Source organism: Neomonachus schauinslandi, chromosome 12 (assembly GCF_002201575.2).
Source record: "Neomonachus schauinslandi chromosome 12, ASM220157v2, whole genome shotgun sequence".
Lineage (NCBI taxonomy): Eukaryota > Metazoa > Chordata > Mammalia > Carnivora > Phocidae > Neomonachus > Neomonachus schauinslandi.
The window spans coordinates 74,307,894-74,335,283 of record NC_058414.1 but is presented as its reverse complement, the minus strand read 5'-3'; the positions used below and the strand labels follow the sequence as shown (position 1 = coordinate 74,335,283).

Genomic DNA, 27,390 nt, shown 5'->3' with positions numbered 1-27,390 from the left:
CAGGATTTGAGCTTTACTGCACAATCAGTCTATTACTCAAGGAATTATTACACATCTTGCTCATTCTTGCCTTTGTGTCGACCAACGTGGAAAGCTTTCTCAACCATTTATGCAAAGCCTTACTATCCATAAGGACCCAGCACAAATCTGTTTACTTGAATTCTCCTCTGTGCTCCCCCATGTCTCTGCACATAGAAGCATTTGCAAGCTCTGCCATACATTGGGCACATTTATATATTGCCTTCAAATAACACTTTACCGGTCATGTCCTCTCTCAGTGAAGGTTCTCCTATAGTAAATTCTCAGGAAATGAACTATTATTGATAAATTGTTTAGATTATTCATTCTTTAATGTAGAATTTTATTTGCCCTAAACTATCCTTCCAATCTTTATAGGATACTTAGTTTTAATATACAAAATAAAATATGCAAGTTCTTATTCATTCTCAATTTCAGACTTTTAGCATATTCCCATTTCCCATTTATCTTTTCACACTAAAGAGATCTAATCTTTATATGACATCTAATCACTGACTGTTTTTCTCTATACTTTCTCTACCTCTGGCATTTAAAAAAAGTGGTGATCAAAACTTCACATCACCTTTTGCACAAGGGAAAGATACTTATTTCCAATAAACTTACAGTTCTGTACAGACTTTTACTAGTATTTTTCCATCAAAGAGCTTTATCAAGGAATGCTCTTAATTACTTCTGAGTACTTTTCCTAGGTAACAATAGATAACTTAGAGTCCTTCATTCAATATTAGGATATATGTTAGCTATTGTTAACACTGACACATTACTGTGTTCCAGGTAGTACTCTGTTTATTATCTTAATCTTCATAACAACTCAAGGAGGGTTGTCCCATTTTTATTGAGGTACCCAAGACATGGGAGATTAATTTGCTTAAACTACCAGCTAAGTCTGATTTCCTTCACTGCCATGCTACACTGGCCTCACCTGACTCTAATTTAAAAATTCCTCAAAATTATACCTCCTACTTATCTTTAGTATCTCTGGTCCTTTTCTACATAACTGTGGTAAAGTCTAACCAAGTCAGGTTGAAAGATCTAAACACTTTTTAAAACTTTTAAGATAAAATTTAAAAAATTTAGCTATCATTTTGACCTCTTTAAAAAATTATTTTTAAAATGTTATATAAGCCATATTGCAGTGCTTTCTGGCAACTTATCAGTTTATGAATTTACTTTGTAGAGTGTAATTATAATCTATGACTTTCCTGATAGAAGACAAATTAAGTGAAACGTTAAGATACAGTGTGCATATTTCCAGACATCAAACAGAAACATTTTCCTGCCTGCCCCCCCAACACACACACACACACACATTTTTCATACCTGACCTAAGTGATGTATCCCCCAGAGATGTGTCCCACCCCTATCCCCTGCTCCTGAATTCTTTTCCTTTTAACATATTTCAAATGTAATAATAATTCGGTACCATTTGCATTATTTGGTATTTGTAAGGCCAGTATATAGGGAAAAGAAAACAAAAACCAAAGGTTCACAGTATAATTGGATATTACCCTAGTGAGGAGAAAGGCCTTATCATATGGTTGAAAGAACACTGGGGTAGAAAGAATCGCATGGTATTTGGATCCTAGTTTTAGCAATACTTGACCTGTGCCACTTCTGGCAAATAATACATCTATAAGATAAAAGAATGTTTAAAAAAGAAGCATGTACAAAAAAGATGGAAGCAAGTTATAACAAAAAATCAATACAGAAAGTGGATGTTTAAAGAATTTAATGCTGCACCTAAGATCTGAAAGGCGTCTTGCAGAATAGTTCTCAACTCCTCCATTCACCAAATAATGCCAGTGGGCAGCAGATGGTATTGTTAACTGAGAGAAAACTGCTGGTAAAGTCCTCTTTTGCCTTTATCCTTAGTGTTACACAACCTATACACACTCTCCAATGTTAAAACAGACAAAAGGTTGGGAAAATGATTAATGCAAATTAGATCCAATTAAAAAGACAGTTTCTAGTCCTTTAAATGAATCCAAGCCCTATAAGTTACATCCTAGATTACTTAAGGAATTTGACAAACTCACTCATGACCCTGGAGAGTAAACATTTGAGTCAGGATGATTTGGTTGAGGTGCTAAGGACAGATACAAGCTACACAAGGACAAAAACTTCTTAATATCATTCCCTGGTATATCCACAGTTGCAAGCCTGGTAGCTGGTATGCCTTAAAATGGCTTTACAAATGTCACTGACAATATTCCAAAATACACTTTGTTTGTTTGTGGAAACATGGAAAAGGGAGCAGTGATCACTAGGAGGCAGCATTGATTCACAAAAACCAGCTATGCCCATGTCACAGTTTCTCTGCTAAAAGAGGAATACACAGTAAAGCATTTGACCAAATTTCACATAAATAACTTCTGTAAACAAGACGGGAGAACAGGACTAAATATCTTTTTTTTTTTTTTTTTAAGATTTTATTTATTTATTTGACAGAGAGAGAATGAGAGAGAGCACATGAGAGTGGGGAGGGTCAGAGGGAGAAGCAGACTCCCTGCCGAGCAGGGAGCCCGATGGGGGACTTGATCCTGGGACTCCAGGATCATGACCTGAGCCGAAGGCAGTTGCTTAACCAACTGAGCCACCCAGGCGCCCCAGGACTAAATATCTTATAATTAAACAAATTTGTAGCTGTTTGAATGGGAACACTGTGCTGTTTAATGGCTCAGTATCAACCTAGGTGGAGAGAGCTCTGCCTTACCAACATTGTTTTTTTCAGTCTTACATGTAAAGAATTTTTTTACCAGATTTGCCAATGACTTGAAAACGGAGAATAACAGCCCATGTTAAAAAAAAAAAGAAAGCTCCAAATTAGTAAAAAAAATATATATATATATATTAAAATGAATGAAAGTAAACTTGTAACATGAGATATAGAACTATATATGCAAGTTCAGAATGGAGGGATCCTAGTTTACATGTGAAAGGTTAAACCTGAGTTTTCATTTTTGAACCCCACAAGTCAAGAGTATATGATTGCCGTAAGACAAGTATAATCATACTATTTGTTAAATAATGTAAACTTATTACACATACCTTCCACTTAACCTTAAATCTTCAAAGTTGAAATAATCCAGTCTCTTATGGAGAGAGACGGTAGCCAGAGGCACTGTGAAAAACCAAGGTGGCAAGACCCATATCTGCAACTTTTCCATTTTGGCCTTTGAATACCTAGAATAAGCTGTTTTACTATTAAATCCCATAAATCATACCAAATTTTTTAAATGGAACCTAATTTCATTTGTTACAGCACCAAAAAATACATAGTTACCATGTCTTAAAGGTAAGGATTCTGAAGCATAACTAGGACTCATCCAGGCATATGATAGGTCTTTTAATAATTCTACTACTTTCCTTACTTAGCTATTTATTGAATATTCCTTTTCATTCATTTCATTGAATATTCCCCATTCCAGATCTACTGAACCACATCAGTGAGAGTAGGGCCCAAGAATATTTAAAGCAACTCAGGTAGTTATGAAAATGACCCACAACAAAGCTTTGCGAACTGCCTTAGATCATCTAAATATTTCTTTCAGTCAGGTTTCTAATAGATATCTGACAGCAGGAATTTGATAATATACTTTCTACTGATAGGCAGTTTATAAAAATACAAAGACCTGGTCAAATTAGAGCCCTGTTACCCATATGATCTCTCATAAGGCTCTTAACCCTGCTGAGCCTCAATTTCCCCATATGTAAAATGGTCACTGTTGTAAGCATTGAGCATCATGCCTGGCACAGGATATGCACTCAGTAAATGCTACCTACTAAATTTTGAAGGTGAAGGCCCAGAATACACTATATTGCCAGTTACGGATTGCTTTATAATTCTGGCCACTACCCAAGTAGGTTCACATGCCCTTGTGAAGGCACTGTATACTTTCTCATCCACATGGTGAATCCTTTGTTACACGTCTGAGAAACATGTTGACACAGATAGCCTATATTTATATTGAATACTAAAAAGTTTTTTATCATATCTCACAATAGGCTAAAAATTCTGAATGACTTTATAAAGGTGTTAAACAGGATGTTTAAGTAAAGCAAATATTAATAAAGTTTATCTTTAATTATCTCTTATTTTTCTGGTATCAAGATTTGTAATATTTAAGCCAAAACTGTCAGCATGTTAAGGCCATTTGACTTAGCAAAGTGCTTTAGCCTAAAAGCAATGCTTTAAACTATTACTTTGGACAGTATGTTCTCAGTTAAAAAGAAACAAATTAAGTCCTTTCTGCAGTTAATTGCCCTTTACAAAAAAGTTGAGTGAAAATATCTTTCCAGGAAAGATTTATTTCTTTGGTTCATTATTAAGCTGGGCTTAAATAGTGCCTGAATCACAGAGCACAGAGGTAATTATAGGTTAAAATTGATTTGAGGCTCTTTATAAATAAAAGTGATTACAGAATAAAAATCTCATTAAAGAACATAAAAAACTTGACACTGCATATTAATCAAGTTACCACTCATAGTTGTGGTTCCTTTACAATGCTCATGCAAAAAGAAATCCAATTTGAATTGGTTACAAGCACAGAAAGCCTACCCTGTGCACCCAGGAATAAATTGCATAGACCATTTGGTGTGTTTTCATTCATTTTCCCTACCAACCATTACCAACATCCAATTCATATTTGGGGAATGATTTTTTGACATCAGTCAGGTAAATGCATCATTATAAGATTTCAGAAGGCCACATCATATTAGAAACTCATTACCGTGATGGTTTGTCTACTGGTTTATGTGTAATTTGTGTTATGTCAAGTATGTTGGCAAATAATCTGACTTGGACTTCATTTGCACTGTTCTAATACATTTCACTTAGCAAATGAATGATCTGTATTCCTTATTTGATTTTTGGAAAAGAGTTTACCCATTTAAAATACCACTATTTACTTATATAGAACATTTGGTTTATAGTCCCTCATTAAATTGTCTGTTTGCTTTACTCACTTTGCATTATTTTCATTTTATTATTGATATAAAACCATATACTAAAAGCCAAATATTTATGATAGCCAATACTAACTAAACCCTGTCTAATCCTGAGGCAGCCGAGTAACAGAACATCAAGCAAGTTATGCTGGGTGACGGTGCCTGGTGACCAGTGAAGAAAACTATCTCAACAGTTCTCTTCGTACAAGTCTGATTTCTATGAAGATATTTTCCTCTGGAAAATGTTTTATTTGTGAACCAAAAAACTATCATATCTAATAAGTAGAGTCTTAAATATTAAAAAAATATGAACAAAATCTACCTCTAAACTCTGAAAGGATCTACTCCAGAAGCCCTTTTCAGATTTTATACAAATTAGCCTTCATCTTTTCTTACTGAGCTTGTATTATTTTAAGCCAAGGGTCAGCAAACTATGGCCTACAGGCCAAATCCAGCCTGCCACCTGTTACTGTAAATGAAGTTTATTTGGAACACAGCCACAACTATTCATTTATGTATTATCTATGGTTGTTTTCATATTATAACAACAGAGTTGGGTAGCTGTGAGAGACCATATGGTCCTCAAAGCTTAAAATATTTACTATCTGCATTTTTACAAAAAAGCTTGCCAACCCCTATTGCCAAACACTTTCATTAAAAAAAAAGAAAAACTATTTAAATTTTGCTTGAATTACAAGAATGTAAGTATTTTTCTATTTTCTACTCACCACAAAGTTACACACTTTAGCCCTCAGTGAGTTGATGAGAATTTCTGTGGACTAGTCTAGATATCTCAACACTATTTGTACCATTGTTTCTATGGATTCTTTAAGAAGTCCACACAGCTGTACAAAGGGTTTTAGAAAACAGCCTACTTGTAGATGAGGGACATTATCCACTTAATTGATTCACTCAAATAATCAACCAATTCTACTGATTGTTGCTCTGAGAAACGATGTTTACTTCTTTTGAAAACAGGTTTATGGAACCAAGGAGTCACGGGAAGTTGTTGACAATAACAGCAAGCACTGCCTCAATATAAACATCAGGTTTATTTACTCACATTTATAAAAAACAACAAAAAACTCCTTTAATACTAGAAATTCCCCCATTTTTAAGATTAAGAACTAAGATGGCTTTTAAGACTATATGTAATCCATTTTTTTCAGATAATATGCAACTTTGTTAGCATTTTTCCTTTTTTTCAACCAAACACATTTTTACCTACACTTCTAAGGTGCTAGAGAGCAATCAACCACCAAGGCAGTGTGATAAATGAGGATGGTTCATATTACAAGACTTACCTTTCTGTGACTTTCTTAAAAATAGGGAAACACATGTTTCCTGCACTATTGAAGGTGTTTGTATGCTTGATTTACACAGCACACAAATTTTTCTTTTTTTAACTAGTTTTCCGTAAGTATTAAAATATGAAATATTTGTTCTAAAAGTGCCTAAAGTAAACATTAGATTTTCATACTATTTAAGAGAAAAATAAAAACAAGCTACCAAAACTATGATTTAGGGGGGAAAAAAAAATGTTTTTCAAGGAAATGTAGAAATATTTTAATTTACATATCATATTGCAATGAATCAATATGGAGTCAAAGTCTACAATTACACATTCATAAAAATTCCATACATCATCCTTAGAATAATCAGTTTCTATACAAAGATATACAGATGTCCAATGTATGTAATTTTTCCTCAGTGTGCTACAGAGTTTAGAGGTTCTGCTCGAATATTCCCCAAATCAAGCGCAGAATCTGTCTCTTCATCAATTTCTCCAATGACTGCACTGTAGTTATTTAAGGAGAAAAAAATCAGTTAAAACAATCTCATTTCTAAAAAAACTGGAAGGACACAGTAAAAACAACCTAAGGTGAAAAGCAAATATCATTTTCATGAAGTAGTGAATTGCACATTTAAGTCACGAATTACTTCAAGAAGTAATCTGAAGGCAACATTATTACAGAAGCCAGTATTAAAGGACAGACTGCATATAGTGTGATTGGATCATGAGTCTTTTAAAGGAAAAAGACACATATCAGATAGATATGGTACAAAACCAATCCTATGATTTCAACTCAATTCAATCCACGGACCGTGCTGGGGTTGATCACAAAATCACTACTAAATAAGCAAATAAAAATGTCTACTATTTGTCTACTATTTGAGTAACTTCAATGAACTAAATCCATCAATATACATACATATATATATATATACACACATATATGTAACATCCATTAGTTTCCTTTTCAGGATTTCTCAGTTCATTCAATTTAAATCCAAGACCAAAAAGTACAGTTCTTCACATATAAAGATAATAGTAGCAAAGGGTACTCAGATATCATAGCAAATGATTTTTTGATGTGATTGGCTAAGGTTAAAGCCAGCAAATCTTTCCTTGATTCAACACTACCATAACATCTGTTAACATTAATTTCATTAATACCATTCTAGGAACCAAGCCATAGCTCTGCAGCTGGATACATACATTTGTTATAGCCACACCATAGGATATGTATAAAACATTATTGCATAAAAAATTGGTTGTTTAAATTAGTTTGGCTTTAATAAGAGTAAATTCTATAGGTGAATACTTGTAATACAGAATTTGCCCAAGTGTGCTTTAAACTATATAAAGCCTCTAGCTCTCTAATAAATGATAAGTACCAAACTCTGAGAAAATATATTACGTTTTCTCAATATAAAACAAATCACTGATCTCAATTCCATCTTAAAAAAATTTAGTATCATTTAAAATCCTTATGGAAGACAGCAGAGTGCTGGTACATGTTTTAAAACTGGCTCTCCAGGGGCGCCTGGGTGGCTCAGTTGGTTAAGCGACTGCCTTCGGCTCAGGTCATGATCCTGGAGTCCCGGGATCGAGTCCCGCATCGGGCTCCCTGCTCGGCGGGGAGTCTGCTTCGTCCTCTGACCCTCCTCCCTCTCATGCTCTCTGTCTCTCATTCTCTCTGTCTCAAATAAATAAATAAAATCTTAAAAAAAAAAAAAAAAAACTGGCTCTCCAAAGGAAAAGGGGGAGGCAGCTCTGCAGTGTTTACTCATATCCATAGTGCAACTACTCCCACTATGGTCAATTTCAAGCTACCACCAACAAAACATCAATCAATCAGCTTGCAAAATTCCTGAAAATATAACAATCTGCTTCTGTGAGCCAGTCAAGCTGGCTGTAGCACATCACTGAATCTATAACAAGGTTTTAAATTTTTTAAATTGAAATTCAAAAAAAAAGTTTTTTAATTTTTTTTAAATCAAAGTAGGAGAAAGTTTCTTAAAATCAATTATTAGGCAGAACCCCAATAAATAATCACTATTATTCTGGTCAGGGAAACTGGTCCCCACTAAATGCTTTGCCTTTCTCTCTTTTTTTTTTAGAGCTCACTTTATAACTTTACACCTAAAATTCACCTCTTTAGAATATCTTATAAACCCCTGATTTTTTAATTAAAGATCAAATAATTTATCTATCTAAAGGTGATTTTCTTAAGTAATTTAAATGAATATTCTTTCATCTTCTATATCCTATTTGTCTTCCAAAATAATGTGAGATGTGTAATAGATCTTTTGCAGACTTCCAGCTATGTTTTAATTCTATACTCCCTAGAAAATTGATTCCAACAATCTTCTAGCCTCTCTAACTACACTAGCCACATTGGACTATTAAAAGTAATTAAATTAAATTTAAAATTCCTTAGTCACACCATTTTTCAAGCACTCAATAGCCACACGTGGCTAGTACCTTAACATAGTGGACAATGCAGATATACATTTCCATCATCACAAGTTCTATTGGACAGTATTACTCTCTCTATACTGTTGCAGACTTTTCTTAAATTGCTACCACAAAAATATGTCTTCTCAAACTGCCATATCAGTATGTCACAAGTTCACTGATTTTACAGCATAAACATGGGGCATCTTAAGTGTTCCAATTGTACTAAAAACTTAGTAAGTAATGGAAAAGTACTTATTTATAAATTTAACACTTATAGAAGATGAATTATTTAAAACTGTTCACACAAGAGATTTTGAAGGCACCTTCAAACCCTAGCCTTAGACCCTAGAAGTGTATTTATGTTGCTCTAAAATTAGGGGTATTTTGAAAAAACATTTTAAAAAGCCTCTCTAATGAAGCATTCAGTGTAAGGGAGGACCCTTTCTGGACCCTATCTAGGCCACTTAACTATCAGAAATATGGACCAATTTCGGTGGATAAAAACCTTTTCCATATAGCAAGCAGTATATACCTGTAGTATATTTAACCCGTCTTAAAAAGAGGACATACTTTACTTACACATTGTCACCTCTTACGATGTATAACCCCAGCACCACTTGTTCTACTCCCTGTGAAGAGCTGAACACTCGTTCATGGCTTTCATCCAAAATCAAATTAATGGTCTGGTCAAACCCTTTCAGTGTTCCCTGTAAAGAAACATTCAAGAGAAAAAGACAAATATTGTGGTTCACCTTAATGTGTAATTTCAATGATGCAAAAATTTTAGTTGCCAGGTATAGCAAAAGAGTACTTATTTTTTTTATTTTTAATCATTTTAGAAGTACTTCTTTCACATATAAATCCATTATAAAATAGAATACCTCTTTATAACCAACAGTATCCAGGGAAACAAACTTACCTCTTGGTTTTTTAAGATGGGGAAAACACCACCACACATCTGACTAGTGAGTAGAGTGTAAGGAGGTAGCATAAAAGCGCACATAGTTCAGGAGCTAATATTAGACACAGACTAAAACAAATGAAATTTAAGGGAAAACTACATAAACATATAAAAAGGGGGAAGCATATATACCAGCCATGGCAATGTAACAGTATCACTTCATGCTACACCTTAGTACTAGGGCAGGTGCTAAACACACTGCACACATTATCTCAAATAATTTTTATCCTTTGAGGTACATATTAGTTATTCCCACTTCAGAGAAGAAAAATTGAGGCACAGAGAGGTTAAGTAATCTCTCAAGGTTTCATGAGTAGAAAGTAGCAGAGCTAGGAGTTGAACCACAAAAGGCTAGCTTCAGGCCCAGACCACTGAACCACTATATTATGTCACTATGAACAAACAAATATAATTTACCATTCTTCGGAGATTCAAATCAGTCCCATAAATATATACAAACTTCAGCTGGTAGTAACAGCTAACACTTAACAAGTACTTACTATCTGCAGTGTTCTATGAGCCTCGCATGTATTTACTTAACTGAATCTTCCCAAAATCCAGTAAGGTAGATACAAATATGATTGTAATTATTAGAACCAGAACCTGAAGGAAATATTCAGAGAAAATTTTATGGAAGAATCTTGGTTTTGAATAAAGGAAGATATGGGTCTAGCACAACAAGTAGCTCAGATGCTGTTTAAGTTTCTGAAGAAATATCAACTTATATTAGTTTTGGTTGGTTAATTCTCTAAAGCTCACTATTAAACTGTTTGATGTTTTGAAAATCAAAATATGTAAAATCAGAATACAATAAAGAGAAAGTGATAACCTAGAATTTGGAAGAGAAACAAAGTATGGGGTATTCACTAAACTAATTAGTAGAGTTGTTAACACACCCAGACATAGCCTCTTGAAGTCATTTTACACCTAACTATTCTATCAAGTGAGCCATGTGTCAATAAAATAGAGAACTACTGAACTTCAGCACTCAAAATGCTCTTTTAAAATAATTTTCTTTCTTCTGTAAAATTAAATTAATTCTCAAAGTTATTATCAATCCTGTTAAAAATAGGAAAATTTAAATTTGAGGTTTTCACAAAATAAAAAAACTATTTGCAAATAAAGTTAATAGTAATAGATGTCTTGAGGTGTTAAGATGAGATAAAAATATTTCAAACTGTCCTTATTTGACAAAATACACTAAGGAGCCTAAAAAGAAAAGAGTGTTCTCTTGATTAAGAAGGAAGCAAGGCAACTAGCTTTAGCTTTGGAGTCAAGTTGAATTTAAATTCCAGTTTGGTTCTCCCACTTATTATCTAAGTGACTCTGGGAAAGTGATGCACTTTTTCTGAGCCCGGTTCCTAACCTCAAATTCAGGGATAATTCTTCACAGAGCTGTACTGAAGATTAAGTGATATAATACATGTAAAGTTCCTGGTACATGATATGCATTTAAATAAATGGCTGAGTCTAACACTTCAATAACAGTCACATATGGACCCACTGAGAAAAATCACAAGAATTAAAAAAAGCAAAGAAACAAAAACAACTGCAAAATGGGAAAAGAAGAGATTAAAACATATGAATTAGTTAGAAAATAGAGAAAGCTTAACAGCTTTAAAACTTTTTTGAAAGCAAGCAATGTATAAACTATAACTGAAGAAATAATTAAGTAGCCAAAAATCATGAAATAAATTCTTCAGGTCAAGAACAGATCAAGGAGAGATTCCAAGAATTTTCTAGAATTAAGGAGGATACTGTGATAAAAGGACAAATGAGATGAAATAAAAGTTAGAGTCAATCATCATAATTTGTCCTACAGAAAACAGAGGTTCTACAACCTACAGAGACTGAAAGTATATTAACACCATACAAGCCCTAAATGTTCATTATTCTACATATGTAGTATCTAAATCATAAAGAAGTTTCTAAGAGGCATATACAAAATTTCAAAACAACTATGATTCGTGCAGTGAATGTCAGAGCACTGAATGGGGAAGGAAATAAAAAATGGAAGAGGAAGATAAATATAAAATACAGGCAGATGTCTGAAGACTAGACTAGAAGCTCTCTGAGGACAGAATCTATTATTCATCCTGGCTCCTAGAAACTTTTTATGTAAATTACACCCAACGTTTATTAATGAAGGAAATATGAAGCAGCAGCTATTTATCAAAGAATTGAACCGTAAGAAAACTGCAATGCAGGTGTACTGTGATGCTTAGGCATTAGAGATCAGAAGTTTTACATAAAAATTTACAACCAATAAGCTTACAAGGAGAGAATGAATATGCTTACTACTTACCACAATCATTCTTCCATCAGAAGTTATAACTGCAACAGTTCCTGATAACTGAATCAAGGAAAGCATTCTCAGGGAATAAAAATGAAAACTTGGGATCTCCTAAGGAAATGGTTTGAATTACTAGGAAAAAGGTGACAGAATTAAGACACAACTACTTAATACAGCCACTACATTCACAACATATCTTTAAGTTTCTAACTTCCTCAAATCTTTGTGATAATTACACAATTAAAACAGGGACAAATAGAAAAGAAAATCCCTTTCTGTATGTGCTCAGTTTTTTCCCCATCTCAAAACAGCGGAGATGTTTGGTACTCTTTTTCACTGGGGAATGCTCCCCATAGGACTTGGAGGAAGGCATTTCCCCCCTTCCTAGAACTGTTCATCTCTAAAAGGAAAATTGAATTAGTGATAATTAATCAATATTGAATGTTTTCAAGCGTGCTGAGACACTTTTTTCAAGGACCTGGCCTATGGAATTCAAAAAATAAGCTATAGTCAATGTCACAAGGTGCCAATATGCTTGCATCGTTAAGCCTTTAGTACTTCACTTTTGTCCCAAATTTATACATGAGAGCAATGTAATGTTTCTATCCTGAGATTTTAAAATAGTAGGGGCGCCTGGGTGGCTCAGTCGTTAAGCGTCTGCCTTCGGCTCAGGTCATGGTCCCAGGGTTCTGGGATCGAGCCCCGCATCGGGCTCCCTGCTCGGCGGGAGGCCTGCTTCTCCCTCTCCCACTCCCCCTGCTTGTGTTCCCTCTCTCGCTGTCTCTCTCCCTCTCTCTGTCAAATAAATAAATAAAATCTTAAAAAAATAAAAAAATAAAATAAAATGGTAGTACTTCTATAGGGTACATTAAGACTTCACACGGGGTTTTATAAGTTATTTGCCCTTCGTAAGGGCAAGCAAGCATTATTCGTAAATAAGCAAGCATTATTTTCATTCTATCAACAAATAAGTTGAGACTTCAAGTGGTAAAGGGGCAGAAATTCAACTTGTGCACCATCTTTAAAGTTTTTGGTATCTTCGAACAATAAGCAAAGCCTATGAATAAAACAAATTCTTGGATTGCGAGACCCTCCTCGCCGCTAGGACGACTGTTGATCTTATTCCCAAATGTGAACGTATAGGCCCTAGGGTAGTATAGAGGAACAGAGAGCTGATTTCTATAGAGACAGGGAAAAGTTCGGAATAAACACTGCCCTGTTTTTTTTTTTTTTTAAGTTAAAATTAAAAGGCGCCTTGGGCCCCCAGGGGCGGCGGGCTCCAGCCCCGGGAGCGGGATTGACGGGTCCCAGGTCCTTAAACCCCTCACCCGCAGCCCAGGCCCCGCAGTGGCCCGGCATCCCAACCGCCCGCCTCTCCCGACCCCCGGTCTCTCCAGCACCAGCCCTCTCCAGTGCGGACGCGGGCTTCGCGATGGCCCCGACTGATGCCCGCGGCAGCCGGCCCGAGGATACGGTTGATGTAGTTTTCCAAGGCGGACGTCATGATGCTCGGCCCGGCCGCTCTGGGCACCACAGGAACACAGGCGACAACTGGAGCTAAAAAGGCCCGCCAGGAACGAGTGGCGGCTCCCGCCGACTGGTAGCAGCAAGTATCGCGAGAGTTACAGCACCGTAGCCTGGGCCAGTCAGAGATTGAAAGAAACCGGCCAACCACTCTTGAGAGGCAAAGGGCTGGCGAGTTAGTGCGCGTGCGTAGTGTTTTCGCCGTTTCTCGGGTCGGCGATCTTAGCAGCCCAGAGTGACAAAAGCGAGCAGGAGGCGGAAGGAGGGAAGAAGCTTCCTGAAGGTGGGGTAGGAAAGAGAAGGTGGGAGAGCGAGTTTTCTAGTAGAGGGAAAGACAATGTGATAGAAGTTACTGGCGGAAAATGTTGAGAGAAGACAGGGGAGGCGGGAGAAAACGAAACAAGGTGTTTTCATCACGAGTAGAGAGATGAATGTTGTTCTCATATGAAATGTGGGTATAGGGAAGTGGTGTATGATCCTTGGTTTTCTGCCACACGGGCCGAAAATTCATCTTTTAGGAACTCAGTGGCCCACGACAAAATTATGCCCGTTGAGACCATACGGTATACATCTCTGGAGAACACTACAGTAAAAAGCATGTTCGCGTATTCTGCGTTTGCTTCTGAAAGTACTCCAGTATGGAGGTGTTGTTACTCATTTATTTAAGAAACTGACTACAAACACAAAGATATATGAGCCTCCGAAAACTGCCTTCCCTTTACCACGCCACAAAGCCTCTCGGTCCTCAGGATGAAATTAGTAAATAAATGGCAGGTCTGCTGGACCGCCTCGGAAAGGACTGATGCAGGAAGAGGCGTCCAGATAAGCACCAGACTGGGTTTTAGACTTGGCTCTGCCTACGAATTATGTGAGTGTCCTTGCACAAGTAACAGCAACTTACCTGGGCCTCTTTCCTTATGTCCTGTCACAGGTATTATTTTGGGTTATTACCCACATATCACTAGAAAACATAACTCCTATTTTACTGTAACTTACAATTGAAGTTAGAAAAGGATCTATATACAAAATACCGGCGAGAGCTATTCTTTTTATTAAAATCTCTTTATGGTTTTATTAGGCTTGTGGTTTCTTAACTGAAGAATTGTGGGTTTGAAATAACTTGCAGCGTCAGTTTTCTTCTGAAAAGTGAAGCATCTGTTTTCCTTACAGCATACCCACAAAAATGACTCCCGAATGGTTAATATTTTATATACTGAAAGTTACTCTGACCTGTTTGAAACCACATATAGTCAGGAATTAGGTGGTGAGTGTCCCATTATTTTTAGGGGGAAAAATGAAAGTATCTCCCATAAGTGAAAAAATGAAGATATTGTGTGATTTGCAAATGTTAGACATTGAAATAAAAGAAAAAGTACTAATTAGTGATAAATGAGGTATCATTAGTAAGGAGTTTTTAAAAAATAATGTGCTATGTTTTTAAAATGAATAATAATCCATGTAGTTTTTCATCTCTTAGAGTGCTTATGTTTCAAAATGTTTAGTAACATTATATAGGAACTTACAGAAATAATTTTATCATAGATACATCCCAAATTTATGACCTTGTGTAGTTTCCATTAAATTAATATGCCAGATAAATAGGAGATGTCTAGTTTTTATGGAGCATCACAGTCTCATTGGTTTGAAATTTTTTTTACGCAAGTCTTAACACTGCTGTGTTTTCTGTAGTCGCTAAGGATCACAGAGGCTGAGAGAAAGCCTATGGATAAGGAAGAGTCCAGTTAGTAAGACAAAAAAAAATGAGTTACATCCAGATGACCTTGGGAGTACATGGACATAGAGAGCTCAACACCTCATAAAGGAAAATTAAGTTCCAACAGAGGACAAGGATATGTGTAAACATCTGACAACTAAAAAATGAAGAGGTACGGTGAGACCTTTAGTTTCTGTGAAAACCTCTCAAAGTGCTACTCATTTAAATGATACTCTTATTACTGTTAAAAGGAGTCAACTAAAGAATGCTGGAATAGATACTCATTTTATCCCATTAGTTCTGAATCTAAACCTTAAGCAGAACAGTAAATTTTGCTTTCATATTTAGTTCATTTAAGACTAATCTAATATTGTATATATCTCCCACCCCAGTCGTGAGCCTCCCCCTCATTAGTAATCCAATTGCCTGTATCTAGAACAACAGTCAAGCTTTATCAAGAATAGCACAGAAGAAAGATAGAAAGGAGAATCTGTAGACATGACATTCTCGGGAGTTACTTTCTGTTAGTAGAAACCAATGTATATAAAATGGGTCTCTGGATGCACTGTTAGGAGGATCTTAATGATTGTCCTGAGAAGCAGGACATAACTCATCTCCCCTTGTATCCTGTATTCTTTCATTAACCTGAAGCATCAGACTCATACTAGGATCTGGCGAGACTAAATTTGCACATTTCTGTGAATGGCCCATGGAAAATATTACTTTTAACCTAACATGGTATGAACTTTTATTTACTTTTATTTTTTATTGATTTACATTCCTATGAGTTCCAAAAGTGTCAACCAATTGTGTCAACCAGTTAGCAATTTTGAATAAATCTTTCTAGGGTTTTCCAAGACAGAAAAGGACATAAATCATGATCTCTCCTTACAAGGAAATTCCTGAGTAAGTACAGAACTTTAATTATAAACATGAAATAATTAGTACATGGAAAAACAATAAATATTCCAAATTATAAAGAAAGATAATTGATGTGGAAATATTAGCTCATTTAACACTATAAATTACAAAGTGTTTTTCATATTTCTTTGTCTTTTAAGGTATTAAGATAGTCACTTTAAACTCCCATTTGTTAAGGGATGGAAAAAAAAGAATCAAATACAACCAACTTGTTAATTGAGAAGCAGTATAGAATCATGATTAAGAACACTGACTCAGGAACTAGCCTGTTTAGATTTGGATACTGTGTAACTTTGAGTGGATTACTTAATCTTTTTGCTGCAGTTTCCCCAACTGTAAAATGGAGAAAATTTTGGTACTTACCTCATCAAATTGTTGGGGGACTAAAAGTAATTCTTGTAAAGTTTGGCCTATGATAAGCACTTAATAAATACTAGTTATGATTACTGAAGGACATACATCACAGGTAACCTTTCTCTCAGTCCCAGTGCTTGTTCCCGTACAATATTCTATTCACTGCTTTTTTCCTGATTGGACAATTTGAGTGGTTACACATTTTAAGTGCTTAAGGAAGGGGAAGAGGCATATGTGTTAGAATCTTGGAAGGTTTTATGAGAAACGTAATAATCTCATATTAATTATTTAGTGGTGGTAGGAACTGGGATTAAGAAGGTCAGCAGGAATACAGGTGTGAGTTTCTGATTTGTAGCAGTAGGAATGGAAAGCGGGAAAAATATGATTCAGAGATAGTGGTTAAGAAAGGCAGTGGGGAAGACAGCAAATCATGGGTTGCACAGTGATAGTGGTTGGTGAATTGGAAGGATGGCAAGAGTAGGGAGACCCAGGAAAAGACAGGACTGCTTGTTACTGAAGTAGAGGGGGCCAATCCGTAGAACTGCATGCATGTGACACATGTTGCTCACCAGCTAGTGGCGAGGCCACAGAACATACTAGTTACCCTTCAGATGGCTTTCACTTTACTTTGCCGGGCTGGAGAACCAGTCTATCTCTGGAGGTCCACTGTTTCGCTTTACAAAGGATAATGCATATTAATAAAATACTTCTATATACTTTTATGCATTCTTTTAAAAAAAGGATTTTTATTGATTTATTTATCTGAGAGAGACAGAGCACCAGCAGGGGGAGGGCAGAAGGAGAGGGAGAAGCAGGCTCCGCGGGGAGCAAGGAGCCCGATGTGGGGCTCCACCCAGGACCCTGGAATCATGACTTGAGCCGAAGGCAGATGCCTAACTGACTGAGCCACCCAGGCACCCCACTATTATGCATTCTTTACATTATTTTTATCTTGGAAACCTACAGAGTAATACAAACATTTTGGCTACAGTGTACATTCCTGTAAATACTACGTTCAAAAAAATAGCTCACTTAAAATCACAGCTTAAGGAAAAAAAATAGATCTGGAAAGGACCACTCAAAACCTGAACTGACTTAGAGTAGTAGTTCTCTGACTTTGCTCTCATTGAAGTCACCTGGAGATCTTCGAAAACTACTGATGCTCTGGTCCCCACCCCCAGACTTTGTGAATTAAATGGTATTGGGGGGAGGTTGGGCATCTCAGAAGCTCCCCAGGCGAGTGTAACATGAAGCAAAGTTTGGGAACTACTGAACTGCACAATTCCTAACAAAGAAAATCTATCATTACTTATTTACTTTTAAAAAGGGTTGAAGGTAGCTTGAAAAATGAGTTTATGGAAGAGTTGATACTGCTGAGTGATGGAAACAAGAGCAGGAGAACGTTATCATCAGAGGTTGCAGGTGGAGAAGCAGTTGCAAACTTTGCACAAAATGTAGAGATGCCAGAGATGGATAGCCCTGATTCATTGTCTGCTGTGGCTTTTGCACAAAGATTTAGGAGAATTGCAAGCTAAGCACTGTCAAAGTGGAACACAGGGCTGAGCTAAGCCAAGGGAAGAATGGGGTGCCATGCAATGAAAGATGGCATTTATATACCATCTCCCTCCAGGCCTGGTAGGATCGTGGAGTCCGCTGCGTACTTTACATTCAGCTGTTGTTTCTTGGTAGCACAAGACAAAGTGCTAGGAAAAATTAAATATGAACCAACCCACCTTCCATGTTATTTTTTTTTTATTCTTATGTTAATCCCCATACATTTCCATGTTATTTTAATTACTCCCCTATTTAATAATCACGTGAGCTGATTTGTATTATACAAAACAGTGCTGTAGCACAACAGACTCTTACTATTCCACTGAGAATCTGGGCTTTAAATACGGTTAATCTGCCCCTATTTACTTCTCTTCTCCTGTGGCTCATCCTGTCTCTTAGCACCAGGTAGTTTTTTGGACAGGCAGGTCTTAAGCCTCTGACTCTGCCCTAAGAGGATACTTGAATTCATAGAGAATGGGGTGGCTTTATTTAAATAACAAGTAAAGAGGAGGACTAATCCAGATGGAGCACTCATAACTGAGCCATTCAATATCTTTTTTTTTGGTATAAATTGCCATCTATATGTTCTCACTATCACAAGTTAAGAAACATTATTTTAAGCTGTGCATTTACTTGCATTTTGTTATTTTTGCTAGCATTTAAAGCTTAGTGTGTTTAGTGTCTTGGGTTGCAGTACAGGTAAAATTATATTGTCCTTTTCATTGTGATTTTGGCATGACAAATTTGGAAAATAATATTGAAGACAGAAATTACTTTGACTTAGATCTCTAGAATCTTTCACCTGAACTCATTCCTGAATGGTAGAGTTCACACTGTAGGCATAGATTGATTTAGCCTTGTTGTGACATTATATCACAAGAGAGATCAAATTTAGGGGTGTCTCGCTGACTCAGTCTGTAGCGCATGTGACTCTTGATCTCAGGGTTGTGAGTTTGAGCCCCATGTTGGGTGTAGAGATTACTTAAAAATAAAATCTTAAAAAAAGAGTGATCAAATTTAATTTATTGGTACCCTTGGGGAAAAATACTGAAGTTAGGCTATGAGGGATGAATAATGTGAGAAAGTACAGAAAGATGAATGGAGTGGTAGAGTGAAGTATATGAATTATATATATTTTTTTAATTTAATTTTATTATGTTAATTACCACACATTACATCATTAGTTTTTGATGTAGTGTTCCATGATTCATTGTTTGCATATAAAACCCGTTGCTCAATTCAATACGTGCCCTCTTTAATACCCATCACCAGGCTAACCCATCCCCCCAACCCCCTCCCCTCTAGAACCCTCAGTTTATATGAATTATATTGACAAAAACTAAGCGTGAATAACCTTCAGTCACTAATGGAAAGCAAATGCTGAAGTTACTTTAAAATATGTATTGGGTAGAAAAACAATGAAAAGAAAATCAAAGCTTTCTTACTATTTCTGAAAAGTTCTTATTATGTAAGTTTTGCTGTTGTTTTGTTTTTATACCTAAGATATAATTACTCTCCCACCTCCAGCCCCCTCCTTTTTTTCAGACCATGGATCTAGATTTTTGAGCTAGAAAGAAATTTAGGAGTTTCCAAGTGCACATTTCTCATCTTGTGGATAAGGAAACTGAGTCCCAAAGAAGTTCAGTGGCACTCTCACTAGGTCAGGTCACGTAGCAGAGCCTTCTAGATTCTAGATCAGTAATCTTGACAATAATTAGTAATAAATTGTTTTACTCACAAGACAAGATTTGAATCTGTATAGATGTATGTCCATAAATGTCCATAATATGTCATTGTCTGCCTTTGTATGTAGACTTTTTTTAAAGATCAGAAGGAACTGATACCCAAGAGTATACTCAAAGGCTGTCTGCATTTTTGAGATATCAGTACCACTGAGAAGACTAGGAAAAGCAAATAGGATATCGTGTTAGGCAGAGTAATCCCCCCCCCCCCCCCCCCAAAGATGTCCACATCCTAATTTCTGGAACCTGTGATAGTGTTACCTTGTATGACAAAAGAGTCTTTTCAGATGTGATTAAGGTTAAGGACCTTGAGATGGGGTGAATATCCTGGATTATCCCGGTGGGTCCACTCTATGCACTTGAATCCTTAAATGTGAAAGAGTGAGGACAGGGGAGTGGCTCTGAGAGATGTATGTGAGAAGAACAGGTTCCACTGTTCATGGTTTTGAAGTTGGAGAAAGGGGGCCATGATCCAAGGAATGTGGTCGTCTTCAGCTGGGAACAGCTCTTAGTTAACAGCCAGCAAGAAAACAGGGACCTTGGTCCTACAAAGGCTAGAAACTGAAATCTGCCAATAGGCCTAGTGGGAAGGAAATGGATTCTCCCTCAGAGCCTCCAGAAAGGAACACATTCTGCCAACACCTTGATTTTAGTCCAGTCCGCTTCACACCAGACTTCTGATCCTATAGAACCATGAGGTAATAGTTTTGTTGTTTCTGCCATTAAGTTTGTTGTAATCGTTATATCAGCAATAGAAACTAATGGAGATAGTCAATGTCTTAATTTATTATCTTCCTGGATTTTGACTAAAGACGTCGTTTGGAAAATCAACTGTACTATATCCTAGAGATTTGGAGCGTATTTGATTTTGGAGCACTTATAAACAACTTAAGTACTATTGTTCAAGACCATCTTTCTCTGTGGTACGAAGTCCTTCTAAATTCTAAACTTCTCCCCAGAATTTGCTTCACAGTGAAATTAAGTAAAACATGGGTTTCTTCAACCCAAATTACTATTTACTTCATGTGTTTTTCTGACTTACACTGACATTATCATAAGGGCAAGGAGTGGTACATATTCAACCTTTACTGAAATCTTGATCAAGCACTCACAGTCTTCTCAGCCTCCATCTCTCCTGTGAACATGGTCCGTGGTTCTAGTTTCTTTGAGATTTGTTTTGGCCAAAGTCATTTTGTTAGTAAATCACAGAGCCGGTTTTTGAACCTAGGCAGTCAAGCTCCACTTAGGAGCTTTAGGTATTACCATAATGCCCATTTTGACAGCTTTGAGATATGATTCATCCATTTTTCTGAATTTAATAATTCATACCATGAATAACAAAAAAACAAACAAGTCAGATTAGACTTCAGAAGTATGTGTATTGCTTCTCCCCTTTCTTTCTTCCTTCCTTCCTTCCTGTTGTTGGCATTTCAGTCCAGAATGGCAGAAACATTTTCCAAGTCATTACCCCATGTGATGATAACTCAAGTAATGGCATTTTTCATGCATAAAAATAGTATAAAATAAAAAATAATCTGCCTTTTAACATATGTATCAGAAACTAAAAACCACAGACATATCATAATGCAGTGGATTAAAGGAAATCATCAGCAGATAGTTTTTATGAAACAAAAAATGGTAATTCAAATTAAACACACCTCTTTGTCAGGGATATTAATCATTGTTTTTTGGGTATTCATCATCAGAAGGTCTGAGATAGAGCTCAGTATATCAGGTACTTTTTTTCCCTGGTCTTTCTTTCAACAGGAGAGCACCAGTCTCTGCTTATAACTATGTCAGACTTTGAATTGGGACCTAGAGAGAATGCAGTCTTGTGGTCATACCAGTTGCAGCAAGAGCAAGTTCATAAAGGAGGCATACTATTGAGGCTACTGGTGGCCTCAGCTTCAGTCTGTATAGTTTGGCAGTGGGGTCCACAGGATCCTAACTGACCCAGCTTTGCTGTGTGTTTAGGACATGCTGCATGGCTATGTAACTTCTGAATATTATTCTCCAGCCTGTCTCACAATTATGGAGCTACTGAATATACTTTAATAACCCTTTCCTGGTTAAATCAGCTCAAGTGGATTTCTGGTTTCAAACTGACAACTAAGAATTCTGACTGTAGAAATGTTGTAGCAGTGAGCTACAGTAATCTTCAAACATTTTTTGCTTATTTTTCCTACATTAAAAAAAAAAGTTTATTTTTTTTGGAATCTCTACATCCAACGTGGGGCTTGAACCCACAACCCTGAGTTCAAGAGTCCCATGCTCCACCTCCTGAGCCAGCCAGGTGCCCATCTTCTACATTTTTTTAAACTAAAAATTTTTGTATCATAAGTTTATTAATTACAAAGAATGCTATTTCTGCCACATAGTATTTTGTGTATGTGCTTTAAATACATTTTCATTAAAACCTTGGCACTGCAGATCAGACCCATGAGCTGACTTTTTTTTCAATTTAAATAAATATGTTACCAGGAATTCTGTGAGAACTGAATGTCCCTGCACATCCTTTCTGGGTGTGTTATGAATATAAGGTCCCAGTCACTCTACCTGGGCCTATTTTATGTCCCTTTTAACTTAATTTCTATAGATACATAGGTGCATTAATAACCATTTTCCAGTTCTCTGAAAACTATTTCGGTGTGCTTCAGTGACTTTCGCTTGTTAATATGTGCATTTCTGTGTTTGAGGGCTTTTTCTGGAATCCTGTCTCTGTTGTGGTAGATCCGAAATGCTAGGAACTTAGCATCTGCAGGGAGCAGTCTTTAGTCAGTGACTGACAAGGCGGGTTTATAAATACTTCAGCTCCTGGGCGCTGGGTGGCTCAGATGGTTAAGCGTTTGCCTTCTGCTCAGGTCATGATCTCAGGGTCCTGGGATCGAGTCCCGCATCGGGTTCCCTGCTCAGTGCAGAGCCTGCTTCTCCCTCTCCCTCTGCTTGTGCTCTTCTGTCTATCTCTCTGTCAAATAAATAAATAAAATCTTTAAAAAAAAAAATAAATACTTCAGCTCCTTTATCAAGGTGGGATAATTCAGTTGGGATCTCTTCAGTCATTCAGTACAGTAGCTGTATTAATAGTGCACCTTTCACTGGCTGCCTTCCTTTCCTGGTGACACTCCTCTACCTGCTTACTGGTTTTCCCTAAAGAAACTACTTGCACTTGAATTCTTGCCTCAGGATCTGCAACCGGGGGAACCCCACTGAGAGATCATAAATACTTCTTCCTTTCAAAGGGATCTATATCTTACTTGAGTTTGGGAATAGCTGTAGCCTAACCACAGCCCTTGTCATCATCTGATTTCACCTGCTCACCCTTTACATGATGCAAAGGACAAGATGGGGCTTCTAGGCAGGCCTCTTTAAATATCCCTACGTAAACAATCACCGCTGCCACCAAAGTTGGTCTCGAGTGGAATGTTTACTCAAAAACGAAATACCTGTGTATGGTGCCTTAACTACGTTCCTGCACTGAAACTTCAGTTAGGCTCAGTGGTGTAGCAGGAAATGAATGCAGAAATTACTCAGTTATCTGACTATGACATAGGAAAACTTGATGGTGTTAGAACTTAGACTCTTGACTTCGGCTGTTCCTTAATCAAGCCTGAAGCGGTATAAAAGGCGTAGAGCGAGCCCACAGTTCAGCGCTGCTCTGATCCGCTGACTCCTTCCTCTGGGAGGCTGAGACCCCCGGGCTCTGGATGCGCCTCGTGGTTGCCACAGCAACCAATCTGTATCCTAATCTCACGTGTATCCTCTGCTCCATTTGCTTACTGGGTCAAAGGCAAAGTGAAAGCACCACTGAGTGAAGCTGAGTGGCCATTCTGACCCATCCCCAAACACCCTCCAACCTGTGGTCTGGCCGTAGGTAGGTGCCACCAATAAACCTGTGCATCTCCCAAACACGGGGCTCTTGAGGTAAACATTTGGCAAATCTGAGCTCACCTTCCTCCTCAATACCACAGTGAAGTAGTTACGAATTCAGAAGCCTGAGCCAAACTCACAGTTTGCTGATTTGGTGGTGGAAATGAAGGTTTGAGCCATCCATGTCTCTTTCCTGGAATAACTGGATGTGGGATGTTGAGTTTGCAAAGGCTTCTCCAGTTTTCCTCAAATCATACTGGGAGGCTCAGTTAGTTAGGTGTCTGTCTCTTGATTTTGGCTCAGGTTATAATCTCAGGGTAATAAGATCAAGCCCCATGTTGGGCTCCACACTCAGCATGAAGTCTGCTTGTCCCTCTCCCTCTGCTCCTTTCCCCACTTGTGCTTTCTCTCTCTCTCTCAAATAAATAAATAAAATCTTTTAAAAAAATAAGCATCATACTAAGATGGTGACAGTGCACTCCACCTTTCTGTGAGCCTGGCCTTGTTATATTCCCTCTCTGAGTCCTGTGATCTCTTTACAGACCTTTCTATTTAGAAGAATGTCTTAGGACAGAGTCTCCAGAAGGACAACTTAAAGCAAGGATTTCTGTGTTAATGGTTTGTTCAGGAAGTGTTCCCAAGAGGAATCAGTAAGGAAGCAAGGGAAGCAGGAGAGGAAAGGGGAGGAAACCCAAGCACAGGTGCATTTGCAGGCTAGTTCTCACCCAGGGTCATTTCAGTGGCACCCCACAGGGAAGTGATGGTGTGTGTTTTGACACTGCAGTTTTGTCTTCATTGGAGGCAAGGGACCTGGGCTTTACTACTCCCTGCCTAGGGTGGGCATGGCAGAATTCCAGCTTACTGTAAGTGAAGGCAAAACCCAACCAACTCACAGGTAGGCAGCATTCTGGAAAAGAGTGCAGGTCCTGGCCTCTGGAAGTAAACACATGTGAGGCCAGGAGAGAGGTGCCCAGAAACTATGAAAGCAGTTCCAGGGGATCTGAGCGGAGCACCAAGAGTGTCCACTTCGGTAGGTGATTTAAGTTTTTTGTCCATTTAAGTTTTGGGACCATTTGTTGTGGGAAAATATTAGGAGAATCAGAAGATAATTACAGTTTGGTATAAGAGATTTAAAAAATATGTTTCCACTTCTTGTTAACAAGGTTTACAGCCCCCAAACACATTCGTTTGTGGTCAAGGCAATCTTCTGGTACATGGACAGGGATTATAATGAAAAAGGATTTTTAGAGAGAATTATGCACTATATAGAATACATTTTTGTGACATCATGACGTCTGTGACGTCTGAAACATTTGTTGGCACACTTTATCATTGGACTGCTCTTTAAAATATATGTAATCTGGTTTGCCCAGGAGTTTTCATAGTTGAGGGCACAGAGGAAATCATAACAGTAATAACTCAGATTTCTGTAGTTCATGCCTAACCTGTCTCATGCAGGATTTCCATCTCTCATTCAAAGTCTTGCTGGTCATTCTGGGAATCCATCTAGGGTATTTGGCAGTAAATGACCAGGAGTCTTTTCTTTTATTCTCAATTTCTTTACTGATCACGGAGGGTTGAGAATTTTCTTCAGGGTGACCCTTTCCAGCAGTGATTCATGCCTGCAGTGACAAGATGAATGTCTCTGGAAGATTGGGGGGAAAGGGGATTTTCTCCCAAAACTTCTAGAGCTTCAGATTGTCAAGGTTGCCAAAATGATACTCTGTTCTCAGTATCTTTCCCAAGCTAAAGCTGTATTGTATTCAGATTGTAAGGGTTTCTGTAGCGTGGCTCGTTATTGGTTTCTGAAGGAGGGCTGCACGTGTACCTGAGTCTCAGAGAATCTTTGTGAAAACAACTCTTTCTTGCTTCTGTCTGTACCTGCCTCCATGCTCCCAGATTTTAGATATTACCGTGAGGAGGGGTGAAGAAAAAGATTGTCTTCATCATCTTTTTTTCTATCCCATACAAATGAACTTATGCAAATAGACTGCAAACACTTGAGAAATTACCAGTCTGACCTGAATTCTAGCGGCTGATACTTTATCTTCAATGTGTCTTTTCCTGACACCCCTCCAAAGAAACATACACACACACACACACACACACACACACACACTCCAGAAAACCTCTCTGTAAACATAATTTTTTAAAAAGATTTTATGTATTTATTTGACAGAGACACAGCAAGAGAGGGAACACAAGCAGCGGGGGTGGGAAGCAGAGGGGTAGGAGGCTTCCTGCCGAGCAGGTAGCCCGATGCGGGGCTCGATCCCAGGACCCCGGGATCATGACCCGAGCCGAAGGCAGACGCTTAACAGCTGAGCCACCCAGGCGCCCCTCCCCTGTACATTTTCTTTCTTTCTTTTTTTTAAAGATTTTATTTATTTATTTGACAGAAAGAGACACAGTGAGAGAGGGAACACAAGCAGGGAGAGTGGGAGACGGAAAAACAGGCTTCCGGCGGAGCAGGGAGCCCAATGTGGGGCTCGATCCTGGGGCCCTGGGATCATGACCCGAGCGCAGACACCCAACGACTGAGTCACCCAGGCACCTCTCCCCTGTACATTCTCAAACAGCCTCTGAAAACATACTCTCTGTACCTTTCCCAACAAACCCTATAATTCCTATTCTGTTTCCTTAATAATTACTTTCAAACGTTTTTCCATATCTTAGGGTGCTATACACATTGAATAGAATGAGCGGTGCAAAATAAACATTTTGTTGTAGGTCCAAAAGAACTATACCTTTTTATGTCTGAGAAAATATTTTAAAACTTACCACCTACACAGCAATAAATCATTTAATGGTAGCCCTTTAGTGCACCATTAGAACTCTCTAGAATTTCACGAAAGACCTGCCAGATTATTTCCATGGAAATTGTTCTCATTTTAGAGATATTATCCTAAGGAACATTCCATATTGTTAAAAAAACAAAATTCAGCTGAGTAAGTTTGAGGATCTAATTGGCTTTATTCAATGATTCATGAATCAGGCAACATCCCATCTGGGAAATAGAAGAGAGTTCTGAGTTGCACAAAATGGAAAGTTTTTATAGGCAGGAGGGTGAGACAAGAAAGTCAAAAGAGTGTATTATTTCAGGTAAAGTTACCTTCCCAGGGGAGGTCAGGGGGTCTTATCAGGCAGATTACCTCACTAGTGCTGACCGTGAAATTCCAGACTGCTTTAAAATTACACTCCTGGAAGAGGCTGAAGCTGCAGTTAGGTTAGACATTAAGTTGGTGGGGCTTAGCAGGTGACTCCATTTGGGGCTTTTTGTTTCTTTTTAACAGTATAAACAATTCATATTTTCTACAATTTTTTAAAAAGTTTTTTTAAAAAATGTTGAACTAGCCTTCACAGCAGGGTCTGACGAATCAGAGCAGTGCTGATGTTCTGCATGGGCTGTATTAGACCTTACATAAGGTACAAAACAATCTGTCACATTTTAGGGGCTGTGATAGTCAGTGGCGGCATATATAGTAGTAGTGAAATTATTAAAACATTATTTTTATTATTTTTTTCTTACTGTTTTTGCTTATGTCAAGTATAGCCTGGGTTGCTAATTAATGGTAGTAATATAAAATTTCTTTTACAGATAAATTTAGGTAACACTGTGAGTTTATTTGAAGAAAAGTAAAATCATGAAATTGTGTCATATTTATTTATATATATGTATATATGTATGTATCGACATGTCCTCACGTGGAGTAACATCATGAGGGTGGT

General features: G+C 37.5%; 1 protein-coding gene and 1 long non-coding RNA gene across 2 annotated transcripts in view; one reads left to right on the top strand and one right to left on the bottom strand.

Annotated features, from left to right (window-relative positions):
* Positions 1–6,531: 6,531 nt before the first annotated feature.
* Positions 6,532–13,572, bottom strand: LSM8 (LSM8 homolog, U6 small nuclear RNA associated). Its single transcript, XM_021699330.1, has 4 exons — positions 13,459–13,572; positions 11,998–12,038; positions 9,311–9,438; positions 6,532–6,784 (listed from the first exon to the last, which is right to left on the bottom strand). Exons 1-4 carry the CDS (start codon positions 13,487–13,489, stop codon positions 6,694–6,696), a joined length of 291 nt encoding a protein of 96 aa, XP_021555005.1. The 5' UTR covers positions 13,490–13,572; the 3' UTR covers positions 6,532–6,693.
* A 1,809-nt stretch (positions 13,573–15,381) lies between these two features.
* The window catches only part of LOC110589019, a 46,211-nt gene continuing 34,202 nt past the window's right edge, over positions 15,382–27,390 (top strand). The window contains exons 1-2 of the long non-coding RNA XR_002480859.1: positions 15,382–15,395; positions 16,071–16,129. This is a non-coding gene — a long non-coding RNA (uncharacterized LOC110589019). The remainder of the gene's footprint in view (positions 15,396–16,070; positions 16,130–27,390) is intronic.